The sequence below is a fragment of the Paraphaeosphaeria sporulosa genome, assembly GCF_001642045.1.
Source record: "Paraphaeosphaeria sporulosa strain AP3s5-JAC2a unplaced genomic scaffold CC84scaffold_4, whole genome shotgun sequence".
Lineage (NCBI taxonomy): Eukaryota > Fungi > Ascomycota > Dothideomycetes > Pleosporales > Didymosphaeriaceae > Paraphaeosphaeria > Paraphaeosphaeria sporulosa.
Genome location: NW_017253363.1, coordinates 1886595 through 1903856, shown reverse-complemented (window position 1 = coordinate 1903856; position 17262 = coordinate 1886595). Strand labels below are relative to the sequence as shown.

At 52.9% G+C, this 17262-nt stretch overlaps 8 protein-coding genes across 8 annotated transcripts; 3 read left to right on the top strand and 5 right to left on the bottom strand.

The window, feature by feature from the left end:
• Window positions 1-46: 46 nt before the first annotated feature.
• Window positions 47-3268, bottom strand: CC84DRAFT_1163476 (uncharacterized protein). Its single transcript, XM_018178274.1, has 2 exons — window positions 2807-3268; window positions 47-2755 (listed from the first exon to the last, which is right to left on the bottom strand). The coding sequence occupies exons 1-2, from the start codon at window positions 3096-3098 to the stop codon at window positions 90-92; spliced, it is 2958 nt and encodes a 985-aa protein (XP_018037627.1). The 5' UTR covers window positions 3099-3268; the 3' UTR covers window positions 47-89.
• Window positions 3269-3377: 109 nt separating this feature from the next.
• Window positions 3378-5455, top strand: CC84DRAFT_1143669 (uncharacterized protein). Its single transcript, XM_018176425.1, has 2 exons — window positions 3378-3729; window positions 3850-5455. The coding sequence occupies exons 1-2, from the start codon at window positions 3696-3698 to the stop codon at window positions 5046-5048; spliced, it is 1233 nt and encodes a 410-aa protein (XP_018037626.1). The 5' UTR covers window positions 3378-3695; the 3' UTR covers window positions 5049-5455.
• A 253-nt stretch (window positions 5456-5708) lies between these two features.
• Window positions 5709-7699, top strand: CC84DRAFT_1258420 (uncharacterized protein; the record flags this gene model as incomplete). Its single annotated transcript, XM_018184828.1, has 5 exons — window positions 5709-5945; window positions 5994-6393; window positions 6443-6896; window positions 7025-7155; window positions 7206-7699. The coding sequence occupies 5 exons, from the start codon at window positions 5709-5711 to the stop codon at window positions 7400-7402; spliced, it is 1419 nt and encodes a 472-aa protein (XP_018037625.1). The 3' UTR covers window positions 7403-7699.
• Window positions 7700-7925: 226 nt separating this feature from the next.
• On the bottom strand, window positions 7926-8849 carry CC84DRAFT_1242628 (uncharacterized protein). Its single transcript, XM_018184089.1, has one exon. The coding sequence runs from the start codon at window positions 8657-8659 to the stop codon at window positions 8111-8113; it is 549 nt and encodes a 182-aa protein (XP_018037624.1). The 5' UTR covers window positions 8660-8849; the 3' UTR covers window positions 7926-8110.
• Window positions 8850-9997: 1148 nt separating this feature from the next.
• CC84DRAFT_1175105 (putative adenylosuccinate lyase Ade13) lies at window positions 9998-11608 on the bottom strand (the record flags this gene model as incomplete). The annotated part of the gene is made up of 3 exons (XM_018180133.1): window positions 9998-10464; window positions 10519-10903; window positions 11006-11608. The coding sequence occupies 3 exons, from the start codon at window positions 11606-11608 to the stop codon at window positions 9998-10000; spliced, it is 1455 nt and encodes a 484-aa protein (XP_018037623.1).
• A 1155-nt stretch (window positions 11609-12763) lies between these two features.
• On the bottom strand, window positions 12764-13783 carry CC84DRAFT_1163471 (uncharacterized protein). Its single transcript, XM_018178273.1, has one exon. It carries the CDS (start codon window positions 13646-13648, stop codon window positions 12833-12835), a length of 816 nt encoding a protein of 271 aa, XP_018037622.1. The 5' UTR covers window positions 13649-13783; the 3' UTR covers window positions 12764-12832.
• Window positions 13784-13880: 97 nt separating this feature from the next.
• Window positions 13881-15351, bottom strand: CC84DRAFT_1163470 (sulfide-quinone oxidoreductase-like protein). Its single transcript, XM_018178272.1, has one exon. It carries the CDS (start codon window positions 15287-15289, stop codon window positions 13961-13963), a length of 1329 nt encoding a protein of 442 aa, XP_018037621.1. The 5' UTR covers window positions 15290-15351; the 3' UTR covers window positions 13881-13960.
• Window positions 15352-15748: 397 nt separating this feature from the next.
• On the top strand, window positions 15749-16717 carry CC84DRAFT_1089173 (Metallo-hydrolase/oxidoreductase; the record flags this gene model as incomplete). The annotated part of the gene is made up of 2 exons (XM_018174290.1): window positions 15749-16256; window positions 16308-16717. 2 exons carry the CDS (start codon window positions 15749-15751, stop codon window positions 16715-16717), a joined length of 918 nt encoding a protein of 305 aa, XP_018037620.1.
• Between the last annotated feature and the right edge of the window lie 545 nt (window positions 16718-17262).

Genomic DNA, 17262 nt, shown 5'->3' with positions numbered 1-17262 from the left:
TGGCTATTCAGGTCTCATGGCGTTCATACATGATAGATTTTTTGATTGTATATATGTGTCATTGTATGCAAGACTTGCGTTTGCGTATCCTACTTTGTCTGCCATCGCTTCCACGCCTTGACGAAGCTGCCTCCTGTTGTCTGTTGTGCCGATGTTTCGGAGCTCAAAACCGTTCCAATGTCAACCAACGGAATCATGCTGGGCCGGCCGTGCGCACACATAAACGGGAACACACACTTGCACAACTCCCGGACGAGTGCTCTGCATTCTTCCATACTAAGCTCGTCGTTGAACATGATAGCCGAACGGCACGCACGCGAATTGATCAGCTCAATTAGACCATCTGGGCAACTGGATATGCGTCTGACCCAGGCTGCTGAATTGCTTGAGGATACATCCCGGGTCTCCAGCTCATCCACGGGATGGGGTAGGTAGTCGGCGTCCGCGTACTTCCAGACAGCGGTACGGAGAAAGGCGATGAGAATTTGCGGATCTGCTTTGCAACGTTCGGCTATCACGGGTGGTAAGGCCGTTACAGAAAGAAGCGGTTGAAGCTTTGGCGATGAAGACGATACATTTCCCACATCGAACAGAATTCCCCATGCTGCGAATCTTGAAGCATGTGACGTGAACTGCTGTTGCTCTTGGACAGTCAACGTGAATTGAATCGGCTTGTCCAGGATAGACACAGCTACGCGCGACTCATAGCCCAGCTTAGAACGGTAGCTCCTGGTGTCGTTCGGCAATGGCGTACACAACTCTGCGAGCAAAGCCTCCACACGCAAGCGTTCGTCCGCCGCGTGCTGGTCAATCAGGACAAGGACCTCTCCATCTGTATTCGACCTTTTGACATCATCCTTGAGAGTCCTCATCTTTATAAGAATGAACTTTCTATCAAGTTGGGCCATTACTTCGGCTTTCTCAAGCCCCTCTTTGGACAGTTTGCTCGCATTCAATGTCGACACGGTATCGAAGGCTCCGTCACTGTAGCCTCGTCCGGTGTCCAAATGGTGGCAATGCGCGCAATGCTGGACGTTTTGGTCCTGGGAAGGGACAGCTTGCTGAATCCTCGCTTCTGAAGGCAGGAATACTGGATTTTGCCATGCTCTCAGCATATCATTGAGCCATGCGTTTGGCTCTTTTTTTGGTGTGGTAAGCTTTTGTAGTCGCAGAGACTGGTTAGAGTCTCTGAGCGTGTTAACACGGACCTTGGGTAAAGGGTCGGTCTGAGGCCTAGCTGGAGGGCACGGCAGCACGCAGCCAGTCCGAGCATTTAGAAAGTACGTTTGCTTAGTTTTTAGGTCGGTCCAGGGGATCGCTTCATCATAATTTCCGTCTCCACAGCACGTATCTGTTGGTGGAGAATTTGGATCACCACCGCCATCCAAAGCCCCCGCGAGCACAGGTGGAGCACTGAACTTGCCAAAGTACGAAGCGGCGGGAATTCCAGCAAACGACGCTGCGTCATCTGACGTCCGAACATCTCTCTTCGTGCCCAAGCTGTCCAGAAAAGTAGGGTTGCCGCTTTTTATGCGCGACCACGTAGAGAAAGCCAAGTGGTGGCTTCGATCTGAGTCTTTTCTCGACAGAGCGCCTTGTGATATTTTTCTCTTACTACTGTCAGTCTCTGGCGGATTAAGGGTTGGCGGTGCCGACGCAACTCGAGGTTGGAAAAGAGGTCTAAGCGACCGGTCTTGGCGTGCCGATAATGCAGTTTTGTTGCTCTCAGTGTTGCTGGAGGATGCAGTTGAACTTGATGGATGAACCTGCTTGGACAACGTCTGGTGAGGTCGAAAATAATGGACGGCTAGCCACTGTGTGATCATAGCCTTTAAAACATCCATAACCGTGCTGAGGTTGGCATTGTCTGCACTGAAGAGGGTCTCTGCTCGATTGAGCTTGTCTTCTTGTGTCAAGGATAAGCGCAAATAGAACATGGGGTATCGGTCAACGCCCTTTCGAGTTTTCAGTTGCTTGGTGGTAAATCCATTCGGTTTGCAACGATTGTCGCCAAGTCTTCGGACCTTCTCCTCATTATCGATTGCCGCGTCATGTTCGACGGTACCAAAGCTAGACAACGCAAACAAACGGTTGATCTCATCATACAATTCATTGTGCCCGGTGTTGGTACTTAGAGGCGTAACACCCACAGACATGAACTGGACGCGCTTGCTGGGCGCAGGATCCAGGGAGATAGCACCCTTTATGCATATGGTAGATGTGGATGCGGACACAGGCACCCATGAGGGCCAATCGGCATGTAGAATGTAGCTCGCCTGCGTGAGGACGTTGAGCGGAGACTGAAACCCTGAAGAGCGTTTCGTCGAGCTGTCATCGCTCTGTGATAGATTGGAGAGACTGATGGATGTTTTTCCGTCGGAATCACGGACTCTCACAGATACCGGCTCGCCCCAGCTAAGCATCAGTCCTGTAACTTCGCCCTTTAGGACCTCCCACAAGCGATCGTGCTCTGTTTTGTGTTCCGCCACGATGCCTCTCTGCTTGACCCTCACTGGAAGATTCCCGAACAGGTTGCGGACTGTCACGCGGGTGCCATGCTTGCCGTGAATCTCGTGCTGGGACGATGCTGGCAGCTGCCGATCGACGACCTTGGCGTGGTGCAGCGTCAATAGGTTATGGGACCGGTACTCGTGGTGGTGCGAGGTAACGATCAGGAGGCACATGGCACCGAGCGAAGCGAGAAAGGTGCCATTGCGGCCGAGGCACTCATCTTTGGAGAGGTACTTGGAGGTGCCTGGGGTGGGTCAGTGCATGTTCGCTTCTTTGGAGCCGCGAGGAGACTCACAGTATAGCTTGCCCAGGCCCCCTTCCTCACGAAAGTCGAAGGGGGCGATTCCGAGACCATTGTCCTCGACGGTGCAGCCTCCACGAGCAAAGTCAACCGATGCCTCCACTTTGGAAGCTTTAGCGTCCAGGGCATTCTTCAGCAGCTCGAGCAACACGCCAGTCAGAGAGACGATGGCGGTCGACGACTTGATCTGGGCGACCACGTCCTCTGGCAGCGGTAGGATGGCACTGCGGCGGGCAGACGTGCCAGGAGCTCTTTTGGAAGCGTCCTCAAGCGCATGGCGTTGCATGGAGCTCATCCCCCTCCGAGCTGGAACCCTGAGCCAGACGAGGCCATGAGCTTCATGAAGATGGGATGTGCAGGCCGGGGGAGGGGCGTGGATCGCGTTCGCGCACCAAATCAAGATATCGGCACGCCGCGGGCTCGCGACGGTGGGTGGATGGCTGGGTGGGGGGGTATGATCGCTGGTGCATGAGTGGAGCTGCACCTTCGTCAGCGGCCCGCGCTTCAAAGGACCCTGCCCCAACGCATGCGGCATAGTCGATCGCCGCCTCCGCAATCCAGTGCTCCCCAAGCCTCAACACCACCAGCCCCAAACACGCTCCCAGTACATCCGCGTAGCCTCGGAACGCACTGGCTCCCTCGCCCGCAGCAGCATCCCCACGCCGCACGCAGGTCCTTGCAGCTAACGCGCATCGGCCCTACTTTCGTTGCGCCAGTACCTTCGGTACTCTACAGCCCGTCGCCGCCTCGTCATTGCCCAATATACCACACGTGGAGCGGCCCAGCCTGTGAATTATTACCCGCCTACACCCGCCGGCTCGCGATCCAGCAGCGGCGCAGAACACTCAACCCTAGTCTACCGCGCTGCGCCTAGTGGAGCGGCATGGCCACCGCCGAACCGACCTCGAGGCCGAATGGTAAGTGGACTAGCTTGGACTCGAGCACAGCCATTGCCATAACAATGGCCCCCAGCCTGGCCGGTTCCCCCCCTCCTCACCGCAGCCGCATTTGCATAGGACTGACATACATGTGTAAAGAACGTCAAGCACGTAAGCGGCCCTTCGCGGGCTTCATGAAACGCCTGGCGAACCTCAACAAGTCCTCCTCCGACTCGCCGAGCGCCTCGAGCAAGAAGAACCAGGCCAGTACGCCGTCGAAGTCAAAGAAATCCGCAGGCAAGAACAATCCATACCCAGAGTCGGGCCACGTCAGCGGCAATGGAAACACGAATGGCAATCGCCTCTCCTTTTCCAGTCCCGTCACCCCTCGCTCGGCCGAGAGCTTCACATCCGTCGAGGAGGCCCACGACGCTGACCAGCATCGCGCGCTTGCCAAGAGCAACAAATCTACCGCTCCGACCGTAGCCACCAATCCCGAGACAGTCCACTCAGGAAGGTCCAAGGCAGATACTGGCTTCAGTAACTTGGGCAACAACAGCACCTTCTCGTCGCCGAACCACTCGGAGCGCTCGCTCACCACAACTCTAACGACGATACAGTCGACCGCACCTTCGAATGCGCTTGGTGCCGGCAATGCACAGACAACGCAGCCTGCAAATGGACCGCCTGTGCAGTTCTCACATCAATTCCCAACATCGCCTCCTCCGTCTGCTATTCCTCCGCATCTTGTCCCGCAACAGTCGCACCCGCACTCGTACCAGGCTGCAACAGCGAACAACATCCTTACGGATAACGCATCTATCCTGACGCTGGCATCTTCGTCTAAGCGCCGTCGTCGAAATTCCCTCGACACAAATGCTTCGGTCCGTGCGCTGGCACCGTCTTCAGTGTGGGGAGGAAGTCGCGAGTCGCTCCCGTTGAGTGTTTTGTCTGGTACGGCCGACACAATCTATAGTCCAGCCAGCAGGCCTGGTGGTGTTACCGGCTTCGCCAACGCAGAACGTGCAAGCGTGTATTCATCATCCGGCGTCGCGGCCCCCGCTTTGCCCAGCGAGCGTAACAGCTATTATGCAAACAAGCAGAACACGGATGGGATGAGCGTTCGCAGCGGATTGTTAGGTCATGGCCGCACGGATAGTATCAGCGGCAGCATTGGACCGAACCCCGCAAGCCCGCTTGCCAGCCCCAGAGAGACACCGGGGCCGGCAAAACTGAGTCGACGAAGCTCAGATTGGCAGGATGGCGTTGAGGGAAGCGTTGGGGGAGATGAGGCAGATGTTCCAGCAAGTCCTGTCTCAACCGAGCACAACGATAAAGGCAATGGAAATGCGGCCTGATGAGTATAGTCTAAGAACACAGTTGGTGAGGGATTTCTATTTGTGATGATACCAGGTGGGTGGGTTGGAATAGGAAGGTGCAACAGGAACTAGGCAATGAGGGTGGTACAGGGCCGGCATCGACAGGCGTTATAGGGAACTTACGAGGACTGGGGTTGACTTTTTTATCCATGCTATTATACCCTGAGTGCTGTGAGCGCTTGGTTTTGTCTCTGGTGGGACTTATACTGATCGAGTGCTCTGAGCAGCGCTGCAAATTTTTTGACCCTGTCGCTCATAGTTCCTTAGATTTCTTCGTTTCACTTCCTCACCGTCTGTTCAGCACACACTACAGAAGAAAGAGTTGTTGCGTTACTAATGCCGACAGGACTGGAAAGTTGACATGGTCCTACATTCGCTCGTTCTGCCATACCACTGAAAATGCCGGTGCCAGATATTGCACGAACGGCAAACATGACACGTTGAAGACCACTAGCTCGACATTTCGTCTTCACCTTCACTGCTCTCAGTCCGACTCGCAAGCTAGACCATGCTTTGTCGTAGCCACGTGGTGCACCTTCCTCGCGCTCTCGACACTTTCTAATTCTCGTTTGTCTGACCTCGCCTCTACGTGCACACTCCTTTGCCCTGCACGTACAGGAACCTAACCTCGCCACAGCCATGGACGTCTCCGCTTGTGCACCCGCGACCCCCGTCGCCGGCGGCTTACTTCAGATCACTGTCGTCGCTGACGGTGACTTCGTAATCCAACTCACGCCAGCTGCCAAAGCGATTACAGAGAAGACCACCAACGCCACGCCCAAGCGCGCTAGGGTGGTCCAGTTTCGCGTATCGAGGAATGTACTCATCAAATCTTCGAGTTTCTTCCAGACGATCTTGGGAAATCGCCCTAACTTGGTATGTGCCACGGGTCCATGTATGAGCACAACCACTGACCATGACAAGGCCAACGTCACCTTTGAGAACAAGGGCAACGGATTTGGCTACGCTCTCGAGATTTGGCTTCGCGCTCTCCACAATGGAGTTCACACGCTCCCCAACAATCTCAAGGCGACTCACATCGAGCGTGCTTGGGTCGCCATCGGTGTCGGAGAGCAATTCGGTTTTGCTCCTCACCAAATTGACAAGATCAAGCCTTGGTTCCTAGAGTGCTACCAAATTGCGCTCAACGGCGGCCTCTCACCATTTGTGGCTTGTTGCCTCGCCTTCCCCTGCAACGTGTTCGACCACGCCGAGGGGTTCATGAAGCTCACGAAATACCTTGCTTATCACACGAATGGCACGATCTTCACACACAACCCATCTAGCTTTCAAGCGCTCAACCAGGACGCACGCATTCTCGATGGTAAGATTTCCGCGCAACGCGAGATACGGAGAAGACTAAAGGATACCAGGGCCCCTCACTACTGCCCGAGCCCATATTCAGTCCATCCTCGACAAGGAGCTCAACTTTGCTCTTGACAAGCTTCACCAGGCCACTTGCTCTTGCCGCAAGGAAACTGCATTCGATTACGAGGACGCCTTGAGGGCACTCGACTGTTGGCCGATCGATCGCGCAGTGCAGAAGTACCCTCTTGCAGAGATCATTGACGAGCTCGACAAATTCGAGTTCACTCCGAAGAACATCAACTGCGAGTCCGGCGCCTGCGCTCATGATTTCAAAAACTCCGTCAACATTGCCATGCGCAAGGCGAAGTTCGCTTTCGACGGACTTTGCCTCGACTGCATGGAACGTAGCGGCATTGACCACGTGGAAGGCCAGACGCGCCAGGCTTTTGTTGCGAAGAACTCACCGTTCAAGGGCTGCTGGGATATCGACTGCCGCTATGGCCACGGCCGTGCTTCTTGGTGAGTCCAAGCACGCTACAGTACTAGGGCAAAAGTTTAGACCCTGCACTGCTCCTCCTGAGGTGACAAAGTGTACTAAAACGTTTGCCCAAGCACTGTATATATGATTTCACGCTCACTGTTCACAGGTATTACTCTTGGATGGGACCTTCTTCAGTGCGCCGCGACATTCTTATTAAGTATCGCGAGGAGAAGAAGGCACTTGGGATCACCAAGGGCGGCCGACGTACCAGGCGCGGTGGCCGCGTTGCTAAAGACAGTAAGTCCCCTCACCTCAACCTAAGATATAGTATAGTCTAATTAAAGCAGACGCAGCTCCAGCCCCTGCTCGCCTCATATCCATGTCCATCAAGACACAGGGCTCCGGGAACAATAATGGTGGTCTGGAGAACGATGACCGCGATGCGGATGACGATGATGAGTTCTTCGACGCCGAGGACGCTTCTCTTGGAGGCCTTATCGCCACGGACAACGCCGACATGCTTGATCACGATGCCGTGAACTGAGCACCACGATGCGCGACCGTTTTACGAAATCGTCTGCTTCTACTGCTGCTCTCTTGATGCTCGCGCCCAACGTTGCTTGGAGTATTGCCGAACAACTCTCATGGACTTTGTTGGAATTAGCAGTGGATCGGGATTCGGACGATATCAAGGACTGACCATGTAACGCGCTTAATGTGAGACTTACTTCTCACTATGAGCTTCTCTATTGGGCAGATGAAGCAGCATATCATGTATACAGCTCGATATGCGAGTCCCGAACATGCAGATCTAAAATCTCGCTTCATCGTGACGTCTCGGCGGTTAGCCTCTCATACCACTCAAGAATGGAACACAGTTTCAGTCAACACTCGCGCGCACATCTCGTTCTATAAAATCCAAATGATGCTTATAGACAATAATGTGGTGGCTTGATGAATTCAACAATCATGTTTCGCATTTGAGACGACAGTAGCCTACATACATGTGTCCTACGCCCATCTCTGACCCAACGCCAACGCTAACGCGTCAGAAAGCCAAACCCACTTGAGCATTCTATGTGGAAAATCTCCACCTATCCACCTCCTTGATCTCAAGTCCCCCCTTCCATCTCCCTATGCTGCATGAAGCGATGTACAACTGCCTGAACTTCACTCACATCACCACACAGCGTGACTGAGACTCGATCCCGGCATCCTCGGCTGCTTCCACCCCGTCGTTAGGTTGCGGGGTTCAGGAGGCTTGGGTAGGACCGCGAGGAGGCCGGCGACGAGGATTTTCCACGGACGATTGGAGCCGTCGAAGGATATTGTTCTGTTGGGGATTCTGGATGGGCTCGTTTTCTTGTGCAGCATCTTCTGCATGGTTGGCCTCGTTGTTAGCGTCAGTAACTTGAGGACCACTGCCATTGGCACGCTGAAGCCGAATTCTATTCACAGCGGCTGGGGGCGGTTGAAGAGCCTTGCTCGGGCAGGGGTTCTGGCCACGGATAGGCTCGTCGTCGTCCAAGATCGGAGCAGACCGGTACCGACTATCGGGGGTCTTCTTTGCTGGACGTAGGCGCTTTGGGATCGCGTCCTTCCCTGTCCTCTGTCGTGGCTTCTTGCGAGCACGAGTCCTTTCGTCCACAGTGCTCTCTTGAGGGTTGCCTTTGTAGGTTGCGTCTTGCTTGAGAGAGTCGTGGGGGTCTGCCTCGCCGGCGTAGTTTTTGAAACGGGGGGTGCGCCGGGCGAAGTAGGTGTATGGGGATGTATCCGTGTCTGATGAGCCTGGGGAGCTCATATTAACGGGTAGTGTTGGTGGGATGAGAAGATGAATGGAAGGGTGCGTGAATGCAATGATGGACTTGGGATGGGCAATCAGTGGGGGGCTCAGAGAGTACCTGCTGCGGTATTGTGTTGTCTGATCGGCCTGTACGCGCAGGCTTCCAAAGGCTTATAAAGGAAGTGTGGTGGGATATGAAGAGGTGTCTTAGGAGATAAGATGACTGTATCATGAGACATATGGATTGAGTTTAGTTATTTCCCAGTGGTCTGTCCCCCCCGCGGTGGCTTGGTGCCTGTCTCGAAATGGCTGGTCCTGTCCAGTGGTTGTCACTGTGATTCCCCAGCTTGGGCTCTAGGATGGGAAAATTGGGTATGCAGCAGACTGAAGGCTGCAAGTGATGGTCATTCGATATTCGATCATTTACGAACGTCGGAGAGAATTTGGATTTACGTGGTCGCAGCATCCACGGAAGATGCTCTTCAGCATTTATATGTAACTCACTCCTTATAATTCTCGATCCACGGCGCTGCAGAACATGGCACCAGAAAAAAGCGTTGAACGACGGTCTATGATTTCCTCAGGCAAATGTAAAGAACGACTGTCCTGCAAAAGGAAAAACTAAACCACCCAACGCCAACATACCACTACCCGTCTCTGCATCTCCATATAATAAAGCTCCAAACTGACGGTCTCTTCCCGGGTTCTAGATCCTCCACAGCTTCGTAGTCAGCCCTCAGCGTGGATTCTGGAGATATTACCTGGTCTCGTAGTCTGAGGCGTCGGGGGCGGATTAGTCGCCTGGCGTGTCCTCGCTGTAATTGATTCTTCCGGACACTGTTAGATAGTTGAAGGATTTGGTAGAGAGAGATTCCTACTTATGGTCTCGCTTGGGTCGCCCGACATCGCTGTCTTCGGCGATGGGTAGGGTCCTTGAAGGGTTGGGCGTACGGTAATCGGCGTCACTCTCAGGGCTGAAACTCGAGCTTTGCGCTTTTTATTGGTCATTATGGGAGAGGATAACAGGCTGGGTCGGCTTCTTGTCTGTAAACGGATGCGCTTGATGGCATTGATCGATGTGACAACTGGTACTTGTTTTAACTTTGATTTGGTGGTTGCCAATAATATGACAGCGGAAAAGCAGTATATTTATCCCTGGTCATGGGCAAACCATCTGCGTCAAGTCTTGGAAGATGGTGGTGTTTGTTTAAGCAAGCACGGTTCTCTGATTCGTTAAGCTACCCATGAATACAACTCCTGACCATTGTTTCGAAAAGTATAGCGAAGTTGTCATACAATTGCGGAGAGAACCTCTGAGGACATGTTGGTAGAGACAGGCATGCAGGATGCCCAAACTTAGACATTCAGCTCTGCGGTCTCTCCAAGCTTCAATTGTCCAGCATCCACATACTTCTTCAACGCCACCTTGACCTCGCGCTCGTAGAACGCCTCGACCTGCTGAGGACTCCGTCCGATGAACGTGCTTGGGTCCAACAAGCTTTCGAGCTCGCCCAGAATAGGCTTGAAGAACTCTGTCCTTTTGATCCTCTCGATGAGATCGTTGTCTCTGCCATGTTGTTTTACTTCGGCGCCGGCCTCGTGGGACAGCACGCGGATCTCCTCGTGGGCATCTTGGCGGGAGACGCCCTTCTTGACGAGGGCCATGATGACGTTCTCGGTGGCCATGAAGGGAAGCTCGGCATCGACGCGCTTGCGGATCATGGCAGGGTAAACAACGAGACCGGAGGCGATGTTGTTAAGGAGGATGAGGGAGGCATCGGCCGAGAGGAAAGATTGCGGGAGGGCCATTCGCCGGATTGCACCTGGAAGGGTCAGTGTGTCTTGTTCAAAAGATCTGTCTAGACAGCGAAGCTTACTGTCGTCCAAGGTCCGCTCCATCCACTGTGCCGCATACGTCGCGCTCGCGTCCGCGTTCAAGTTCCTCAGCTTGCGGCCAAGCGAGCACAAGCGCTCACTGCGCATGGGATTCCGCTTGTAGGCCATAGCGGAGGAACCAATTTGTGTAGATTCAAAGGGCTCCTCGAGCTCCTTGAAGGATGCAAGCAGGCGGATGGCCTGGCCAATGTTCTCGCAAGTGGATCCGAAAGAGGAAAGTGCATTGAGCACATCAACGTCGACTTTACGGGTGTATGTTTGGCTGGAGATGATGTAGGCAGAGGAGAAGCCAGCTTTCTCGGTGACGAGCTCATCGAGCTTCTCGACCTTGTCGTGGTCGCCTTCGAAGATTTGGAGGAAAGATGCCTGGTGCCTGGTCAATTCTATACTTCAGAGTCTAGGCAGTGCAAAGACACAAATCCCCAAATCGGTCTTCCAGCTGCGCTGTCTCGCAAGACATGAACATACCTGTGTACCAGTCGTTCCCTTCACACCGCGGAACCTCAAATCATCCCTCGCACGCTCCAGGTTCTTCAAGTCCTTCAGAAGGTCCTGGATCCACAGACACGCTCGCTTGCCCACAGTCGTCAACTGGGCCGGCTGCAAGTGCGTGTATCCCAAACAGGGCAAGCTCTTATATTCCTTCGCGAACGTTGACAGCTTCTCAATAACCGTCGCCAGCTTCGGCAGAAGGATGTCCAGTCCATCCCGGAGGAAGATGAGATCCGCATTGTCCGTGCAGTAGCAGCTGGTAGCTCCCCAGTGAATGATACCCCTTGCGGCTGGTGCCTTCTCTCCAAACGCAAACACGTGTGCCATAACATCATGTCTCCGCTTCTTTTCTTCCTCCGCCGCAATCTTGAACTCCTCATCCTGGATGACTTTGTGCTCCTTCATCTGGGTGATCGCTTCGTCGCTGATGTCGAGCCCAAGCTCCTTCTCAGCCTCGGCGAGCCAGATCCAGAGACTCCGCCATGTGCTGAAGCGGTTGCGCGGGCTGAAGAGGTACTTCATCTCCTGCGAGGAGTAGCGCGAATTGAGGGGATCTTGGTAGGTATCGTTGGAAGACATGATTGCTGGAAAGGATGAGTCAGTGATATGGCTTCAGAATGTATATCAGGTATCACGCCAGGTTGGGTGTCCTGACTGTTTCGTGCAATACAGAAGACAACGCGAATGCCGGCTGTTCTGAAGCTTGCGTTACTGGTTCCAAAAGAGGAGGGGTAAAAGACGAAGCTTTCGTGAGGGAGGATGAAAGCAAGACTGGCGAACTTAGCTGCCCCAACAGCTTCACATGCTTCTCACTGGACTCGAAGAAATGCGCAACAGACGTCCCATCACCCGGGATCTTCGGCCGTAGGAATCTAGAGCCAAGCAAGCGACGCGCATACAATACAAGCACGCAAGCACATCAGGCAGACCCTCACCGCGGGGAAGTCGCGTAGTACGGAAACAGAAATGAAACACACCTCGGCGACCTTCTGCGGTCGAATTGGTCCTCTAGAACGTTTTCTCGGGGATGATGATGGATGCGCAAATGGCGAGCCGTGCAATTGAGTGTTTATGAACGGGTGGAGCTCCGTCTGGGGAAAGATTGGGCGTGTTGGGCTTTGACGAGGTTCCCCACCAGCCCACCTTCACGCGTCGCGCAGAAAAAGTTGTGCGGTCGGGCGGGACAAAAGCCGCCGACAACCGGAGCCAAGAACGTGCAGATCGTCTGATTGAGAAGTTCGAGATCAACGGTGCATACACAGTGTCCGGCGGAAGCAGACCTTGGGGGCTGCAAAGCTTTTTGTGAATAATTGCAACGAATAACTCTGGCTTTTGGCGGGCAGGGGCAGTTACGTCATCGGGAAGCTGTCTTGGTGGGATGTTGGGAAGAGACTACTGCGAACTCGACGAGCACCATCATGTATATTCTACAATTCAACAACAGCGTCTAATTATTGGGGTATGCTCGATACCTCTCTCATAGTCTCAAGATGCCGCAAGTATTGGAGCTTTGTTCGCCAAAGCCCCCAGAACGGCAATCCAAAAGGCGTCGATTGCAGTTGCAGTGGAATGTGCCCTAAATATTGATGGCGGCAGCTTTTAGTCTGTCTCTAGCTCATTGAACTCAACCCAACATATTGGTTTGGGCGTTGGGTTTTTGCTTTCATGTGATAGACTTTCCTTTCCAGGAATCTTAAATGGTGTAAGTGAGCACGCAATACAAGACCGCAGGGTGGTCGCTAAAATCGTACATGCATACGTAGAAGGGTGAGTTTGCTATACTCAACATGCCAGATTGCATCGCTACTTCTCTTCCTCGTTATCCTCCTTACTATTGAACAAGAACATCACACTGACAACGGTCTTAATGCCTCCAGATACCAGCACACCTACACCGAGGTTCGCTGCCTTACCTATTCCTGCGCCCACAAAGCTCCCCAATACGAGCATAAGCAAGAAAACCACCCTCCTGTTCCTGCCCCGGTTCTCAGTAAAACCCGCAAACAACCTCGGGTCGATGAAAATGTCAATGTAAGCCGCTGTCGCCATGGCGGTCGTAATGTCCGTAATCTTAAGTCCTCGCACAACGGCCACCTGTGAGCCCGACGAGAATGCCAGAAGCCCAATAATGATGCGACCGAGTTTAGTGTTTGGACCGACGAGTTCGGAATACCGCAACTGGAGTGCGCCAGCGATGATGACCAGTACTGTCTGACCTAATCCGGAGAAGAAGAGCCAACCGCGTGTTTGGCTGATAGCGAGCCGATTTGCAATTTGGCCAGTGACGAAGACGCCGATGATGAAGAAAGATAGCGAGACTGCGAGCGTGGATATTGCAAACATGGGGGGCTCGCCGCCGCTAGGATCATCGAGTAAGACGCCCACCGCGAATAGGACTGTGTTGCCGGTCTGATTCGAGGCAAAGCAATGAAAGTCCGGGAAGGAGATAGCGTCCTGGATTCCGATGGCAAGTGCAAGGAGAAAAAGCTCCAGCTCGAGAAGCCGGGAAGCTAGGCACAAAGACTCTTCGAGATATGTACTTAATCGGTGATGGGTCGCAGTCGTTCTGACTTGATCGGAAGAGTTGTTTGCCTGAGGCAGAATAGTGGCTCCACTCATATTGGTGTATGGCTGGGACGAAGCACTTGCGGAAATTGACCGGACCAAACTGAGGCAGAGGTATTAGAGACAGAGGCATGATTGCACCTACACATCTCGTTAATAAGCTGATGTTTGTTTGTGGAGCTATCGGGCTCTACGGGTTCTGTGACAGAAGTTCGGCGATTCCCCTTGATATAGACGCCGACGCGCTAATGTATCATAGCTATGCTTGGGCCGCACGGTACTCATCTCCGAATAGACATCGATTGATTTCAAAAGTTGCGTTCGTATCGCTACAATACCTCCTCTATTTTAAACACACCCGCGTCGTCACCAGGTAAAACCCTTCGGCCCCGCCCAGGTGCCGTTCACATGGAAGTTCCCATACACCCAGGGAAAGAAGTCCTTTTTCAAGTGGTAAAATGCCCGGCGCGGAACAGCTTGATCGATACCCAACAATCGACCAAATGTTTCTTTTGGCTGTCCACCGTACTTGAACTCTGCGAGGAGAACTTCCTTGTTACCTACCAGAAGCGGACACGATGTGTATCCGTCGTAAGTTGACACCGGGGCTTTTCCTTGCAGCGCTTGCATAAGATTTGAAACTAGAACTGGCGCCTGCGACGTGATGGCAGCCACAGTCTTAGAAGTCGGCAGACTCGATGCGTCACCAATAGACCACACGTTTGGGTAGAATTTGTGACGCGTAGTTGCATCGTCAACGTCAACGAAGCCCGCCTCGTTTGCGAGAGGACTGTTCTTGACAAATGCGTGTGGTCGATTCTTCGGCGCAACGTGCAGAAAATCGAAGTGCTTCTTGAGCTCTGCTTGCTCAGGCCGAGCAAATATCGCCGTGTTGCCCTCTATGGCTACGAGATCATGTTCGAACAGCCCTTCCACACCTCTTTCTACCCGGAGCTCATCAAGCTTCGCAGCATATTTGGGTACACCGAACATGGCAGGCAAGCCAGTGGCAAAGGAAACGTTGATCGCTGATTTCCCACTCGCGTGGTAGAGGCCAGCTCGTTTCCAGTGGTCGAGTGCGAGCCACATGATTTTCTGGGGTGCGCCAGCGCATTTGACGATGCCAGCGGGCTGTGTAAAAAGCGCGGAGCCTCGATTGAACTTTTTGATGGTGCGAAAGGTCTTGTCGCAATACTCGTACTGGTAAATTGACGATACAGCTGCATCTGGGTCGGCAAGCGCTTCAGACAAGCCCTTCACACTGTCGGTATCAACCTTGATACCTGGTACGACCACAAGTTGTTCGTAGCTGATCCTATCGCCGTCTGCGAGGGTGACGTAGTTTTGCGTAGGGGCAAATTCGCTGACTGTGGTATTGTAGAATTTGAACTTCCGGTGCATCAAGCTTTCCATCGGTCGACGTAATTCTTCCTTCTTCTTGAGGCCCCCGCCAACGAGTGTCCAGCCTGGTTGATAATGATGCCAGGTTGCTGGGTCGATAATGGCAATGTCGTCTTGCGCGAAGTTGCCTTTTCGGAGGAATTGATGGCTCAAAGCTATACCGGAGGATCCACCGCCGACCACCACGATCTTGTGGCTGCGAGTAGCATTTCTCACAGCGTGTGTGGTAGCGAGACTTCGAATAGATTGTAAAGTGGGATGCATAGGAAGTGATTGTATAAGACTGGCTCCCATGCAATGTGGTTGCTAATTATGATCAAGGTATTTAGCAGTAGATACTTACAGGATAGTCAGACACCTCGCGTTTTGGTTTTATTAATGGGTTGGTACAGGTCGCCGACAATATCTTACTCGGTTGACCTCCAAATTATTGACCAATCACATCGATCCCGAATCGGCGAAGGCCAGTATGCTTATAATTGAGCTTCAAAGCAACAATTCTGCAAAACCATGAATACGCAAGTCATCAACAGAGCCATAAATCCGACGAGAAACTACATTCGAGCACTAACAACTACTTCTCGAATTCCGTTTTCCGCCAGTACTAGAGCTTATCGACTGTGCTCTCCATCACAAGCACGCTACAAGATCTCGAACACGCCACCTACCATTCAATCTCGGTCTGCCGTATTTATGGCCGCGTCTGCATCCACTCGACACAGCCAAATTTGTCCAGTTCCCACCAAGGCCAACATGGACGCACAGCCAGCCCCCATCACTTTGCAAAATCCTACTATCCACAGCTTGTTCGAAGCAAGAACCGGGACATGGCAGTATGTGGTTGCCGACCCGTCAACATTACAAGCTGTTATTATCGATTCAGTACTGGACTACGACTCAGCCACGCAAAGCATAAGCACCCAGACTGCCGACGCCGTACTCTACCTCATCTCAGAGATGGGTTACAAGATCGACAAGATCCTGGAGACGCATGCGCACGCAGACCACCTAACAGCTGCATCCTATCTTCAGCAGCAGATTGCAAAACAGCAGGGTAACAAACCGTCAATATGCATTGGAAAGCGTATTAGGCAAGTCCAGGAGTTGTTTGGGAAAAGATATGGGATCCCGGCCGAGGAGTACGATGGCGTTTTTGATGAGTTGTTTGATGATAATTATGTGTTCTCGCTAGGCGCACTAGATGTTACTGTACTCCATCTCCCTGGGCATACACCTGATCATGTCGGCTACAAGATTGGAGGTGAGAGTCATCACACAGCGGCTATGCCGACTCTTGCTAACACACCTGCAGACAACGTTTTCTGCGGCGATTCCCTCTTTCATACAGACATTGGCACCGCCAGGTGCGACTTTCCGGGTGGTAGTGCCATAAGCCTGTACGAGTCGGCGCATAAACTTTTCGAGCTGCCTGAGCATACCAAGATCTGGACCGGCCACGACTACCCGTCGGGTGACAGAAGTGCACCAGTGCCGTACTTGACTGTGCGGGACCACAAGGAGCGAAACAAGCATGTATCTCAGAATGTGACGATGGATGAGTTCGTTTCGCGACGGAGAGAAAGGGATGCGACTTTGGCCGAGCCCAAATTGTTGAATCCTTCCTTGCAAATCAACATCCGCGCAGGACGGCTTCCATGGCCGACGCCGCTGGGCCACAGATTCGTTCATCTGCCATTGAAGGTAACAAGTTCGAAGTGGTGAGCTGAAAGACCAATTTCGATACGATACTTGCTGTGCATCATCAAGAAATATGGTTTAAATGATTTCCGCTGTGCAACCGGATAGGCTTGCAACATCATCTCACAGAGAGCGAAAGGTCTTCATTTAGTAAACACTCGAGGAATTCTGAGTGAGGCCTCAGTGCTTTGAAATTGTAATTTAGCTCGAGCAGAATCTATGTCCATGTTCCCTTGCGATTTGCACAGGTGGTGTCCAGGTATGTTCACGTGATCTGTGAGAACACTACCTCCTGGGCTATCCTGAGCACAGCAAGTGAACTGTAGTGAATTTTCTTAATAGCGCGAAGAGCATTCTCAAGGGCGCGCTGACGTCATCGCATTGGCAGTTCGGTGAGTCCTGTGTCTACGCAGAGTTATATCGTAAGGCCGAAGTATTGTCCAGACCGTGGTGTGATAATTGTCATTAGACTCGGCGACTCGAGGTTCGGGGTCTCCTGCATTCGGCGACTGAGTGGGCTTTTCCATTTTTGGCCTCCGCTCGCTTCCGATAGCCAATGGCTGTAATCG

What these genes read in the sequence shown, in the direction of transcription:
- CC84DRAFT_1163476 (XM_018178274.1), bottom strand. Translation starts at nt 3,098, where the DNA reads ATGCAACGCCATGCGCTTGAGGACGCTTCCAAAAGAGCTCCTGGCACG. An exon ending in GGGCCTGGGCAAGCTATACT is followed by an intron (nt 2,756 to 2,806) that starts GTGAGTCTCCTC and finishes GACCCACCCCAG; the next exon opens with GCACCTCCAAGTACCTCTCC.
- CC84DRAFT_1163471 (XM_018178273.1), bottom strand. Translation starts at nt 13,648, where the DNA reads ATGAGTGGAGCCACTATTCTGCCTCAGGCAAACAACTCTTCCGATCAA.
- CC84DRAFT_1242628 (XM_018184089.1), bottom strand. Translation starts at nt 8,659, where the DNA reads ATGAGCTCCCCAGGCTCATCAGACACGGATACATCCCCATACACCTAC.
- CC84DRAFT_1163470 (XM_018178272.1), bottom strand. Translation starts at nt 15,289, where the DNA reads ATGGGAGCCAGTCTTATACAATCACTTCCTATGCATCCCACTTTACAA.
- CC84DRAFT_1143669 (XM_018176425.1), top strand. Translation starts at nt 3,696, where the DNA reads ATGGCCACCGCCGAACCGACCTCGAGGCCGAATG. An exon ending in ACCGACCTCGAGGCCGAATG is followed by an intron (nt 3,730 to 3,849) that starts GTAAGTGGACTA and finishes ACATGTGTAAAG; the next exon opens with AACGTCAAGCACGTAAGCGG.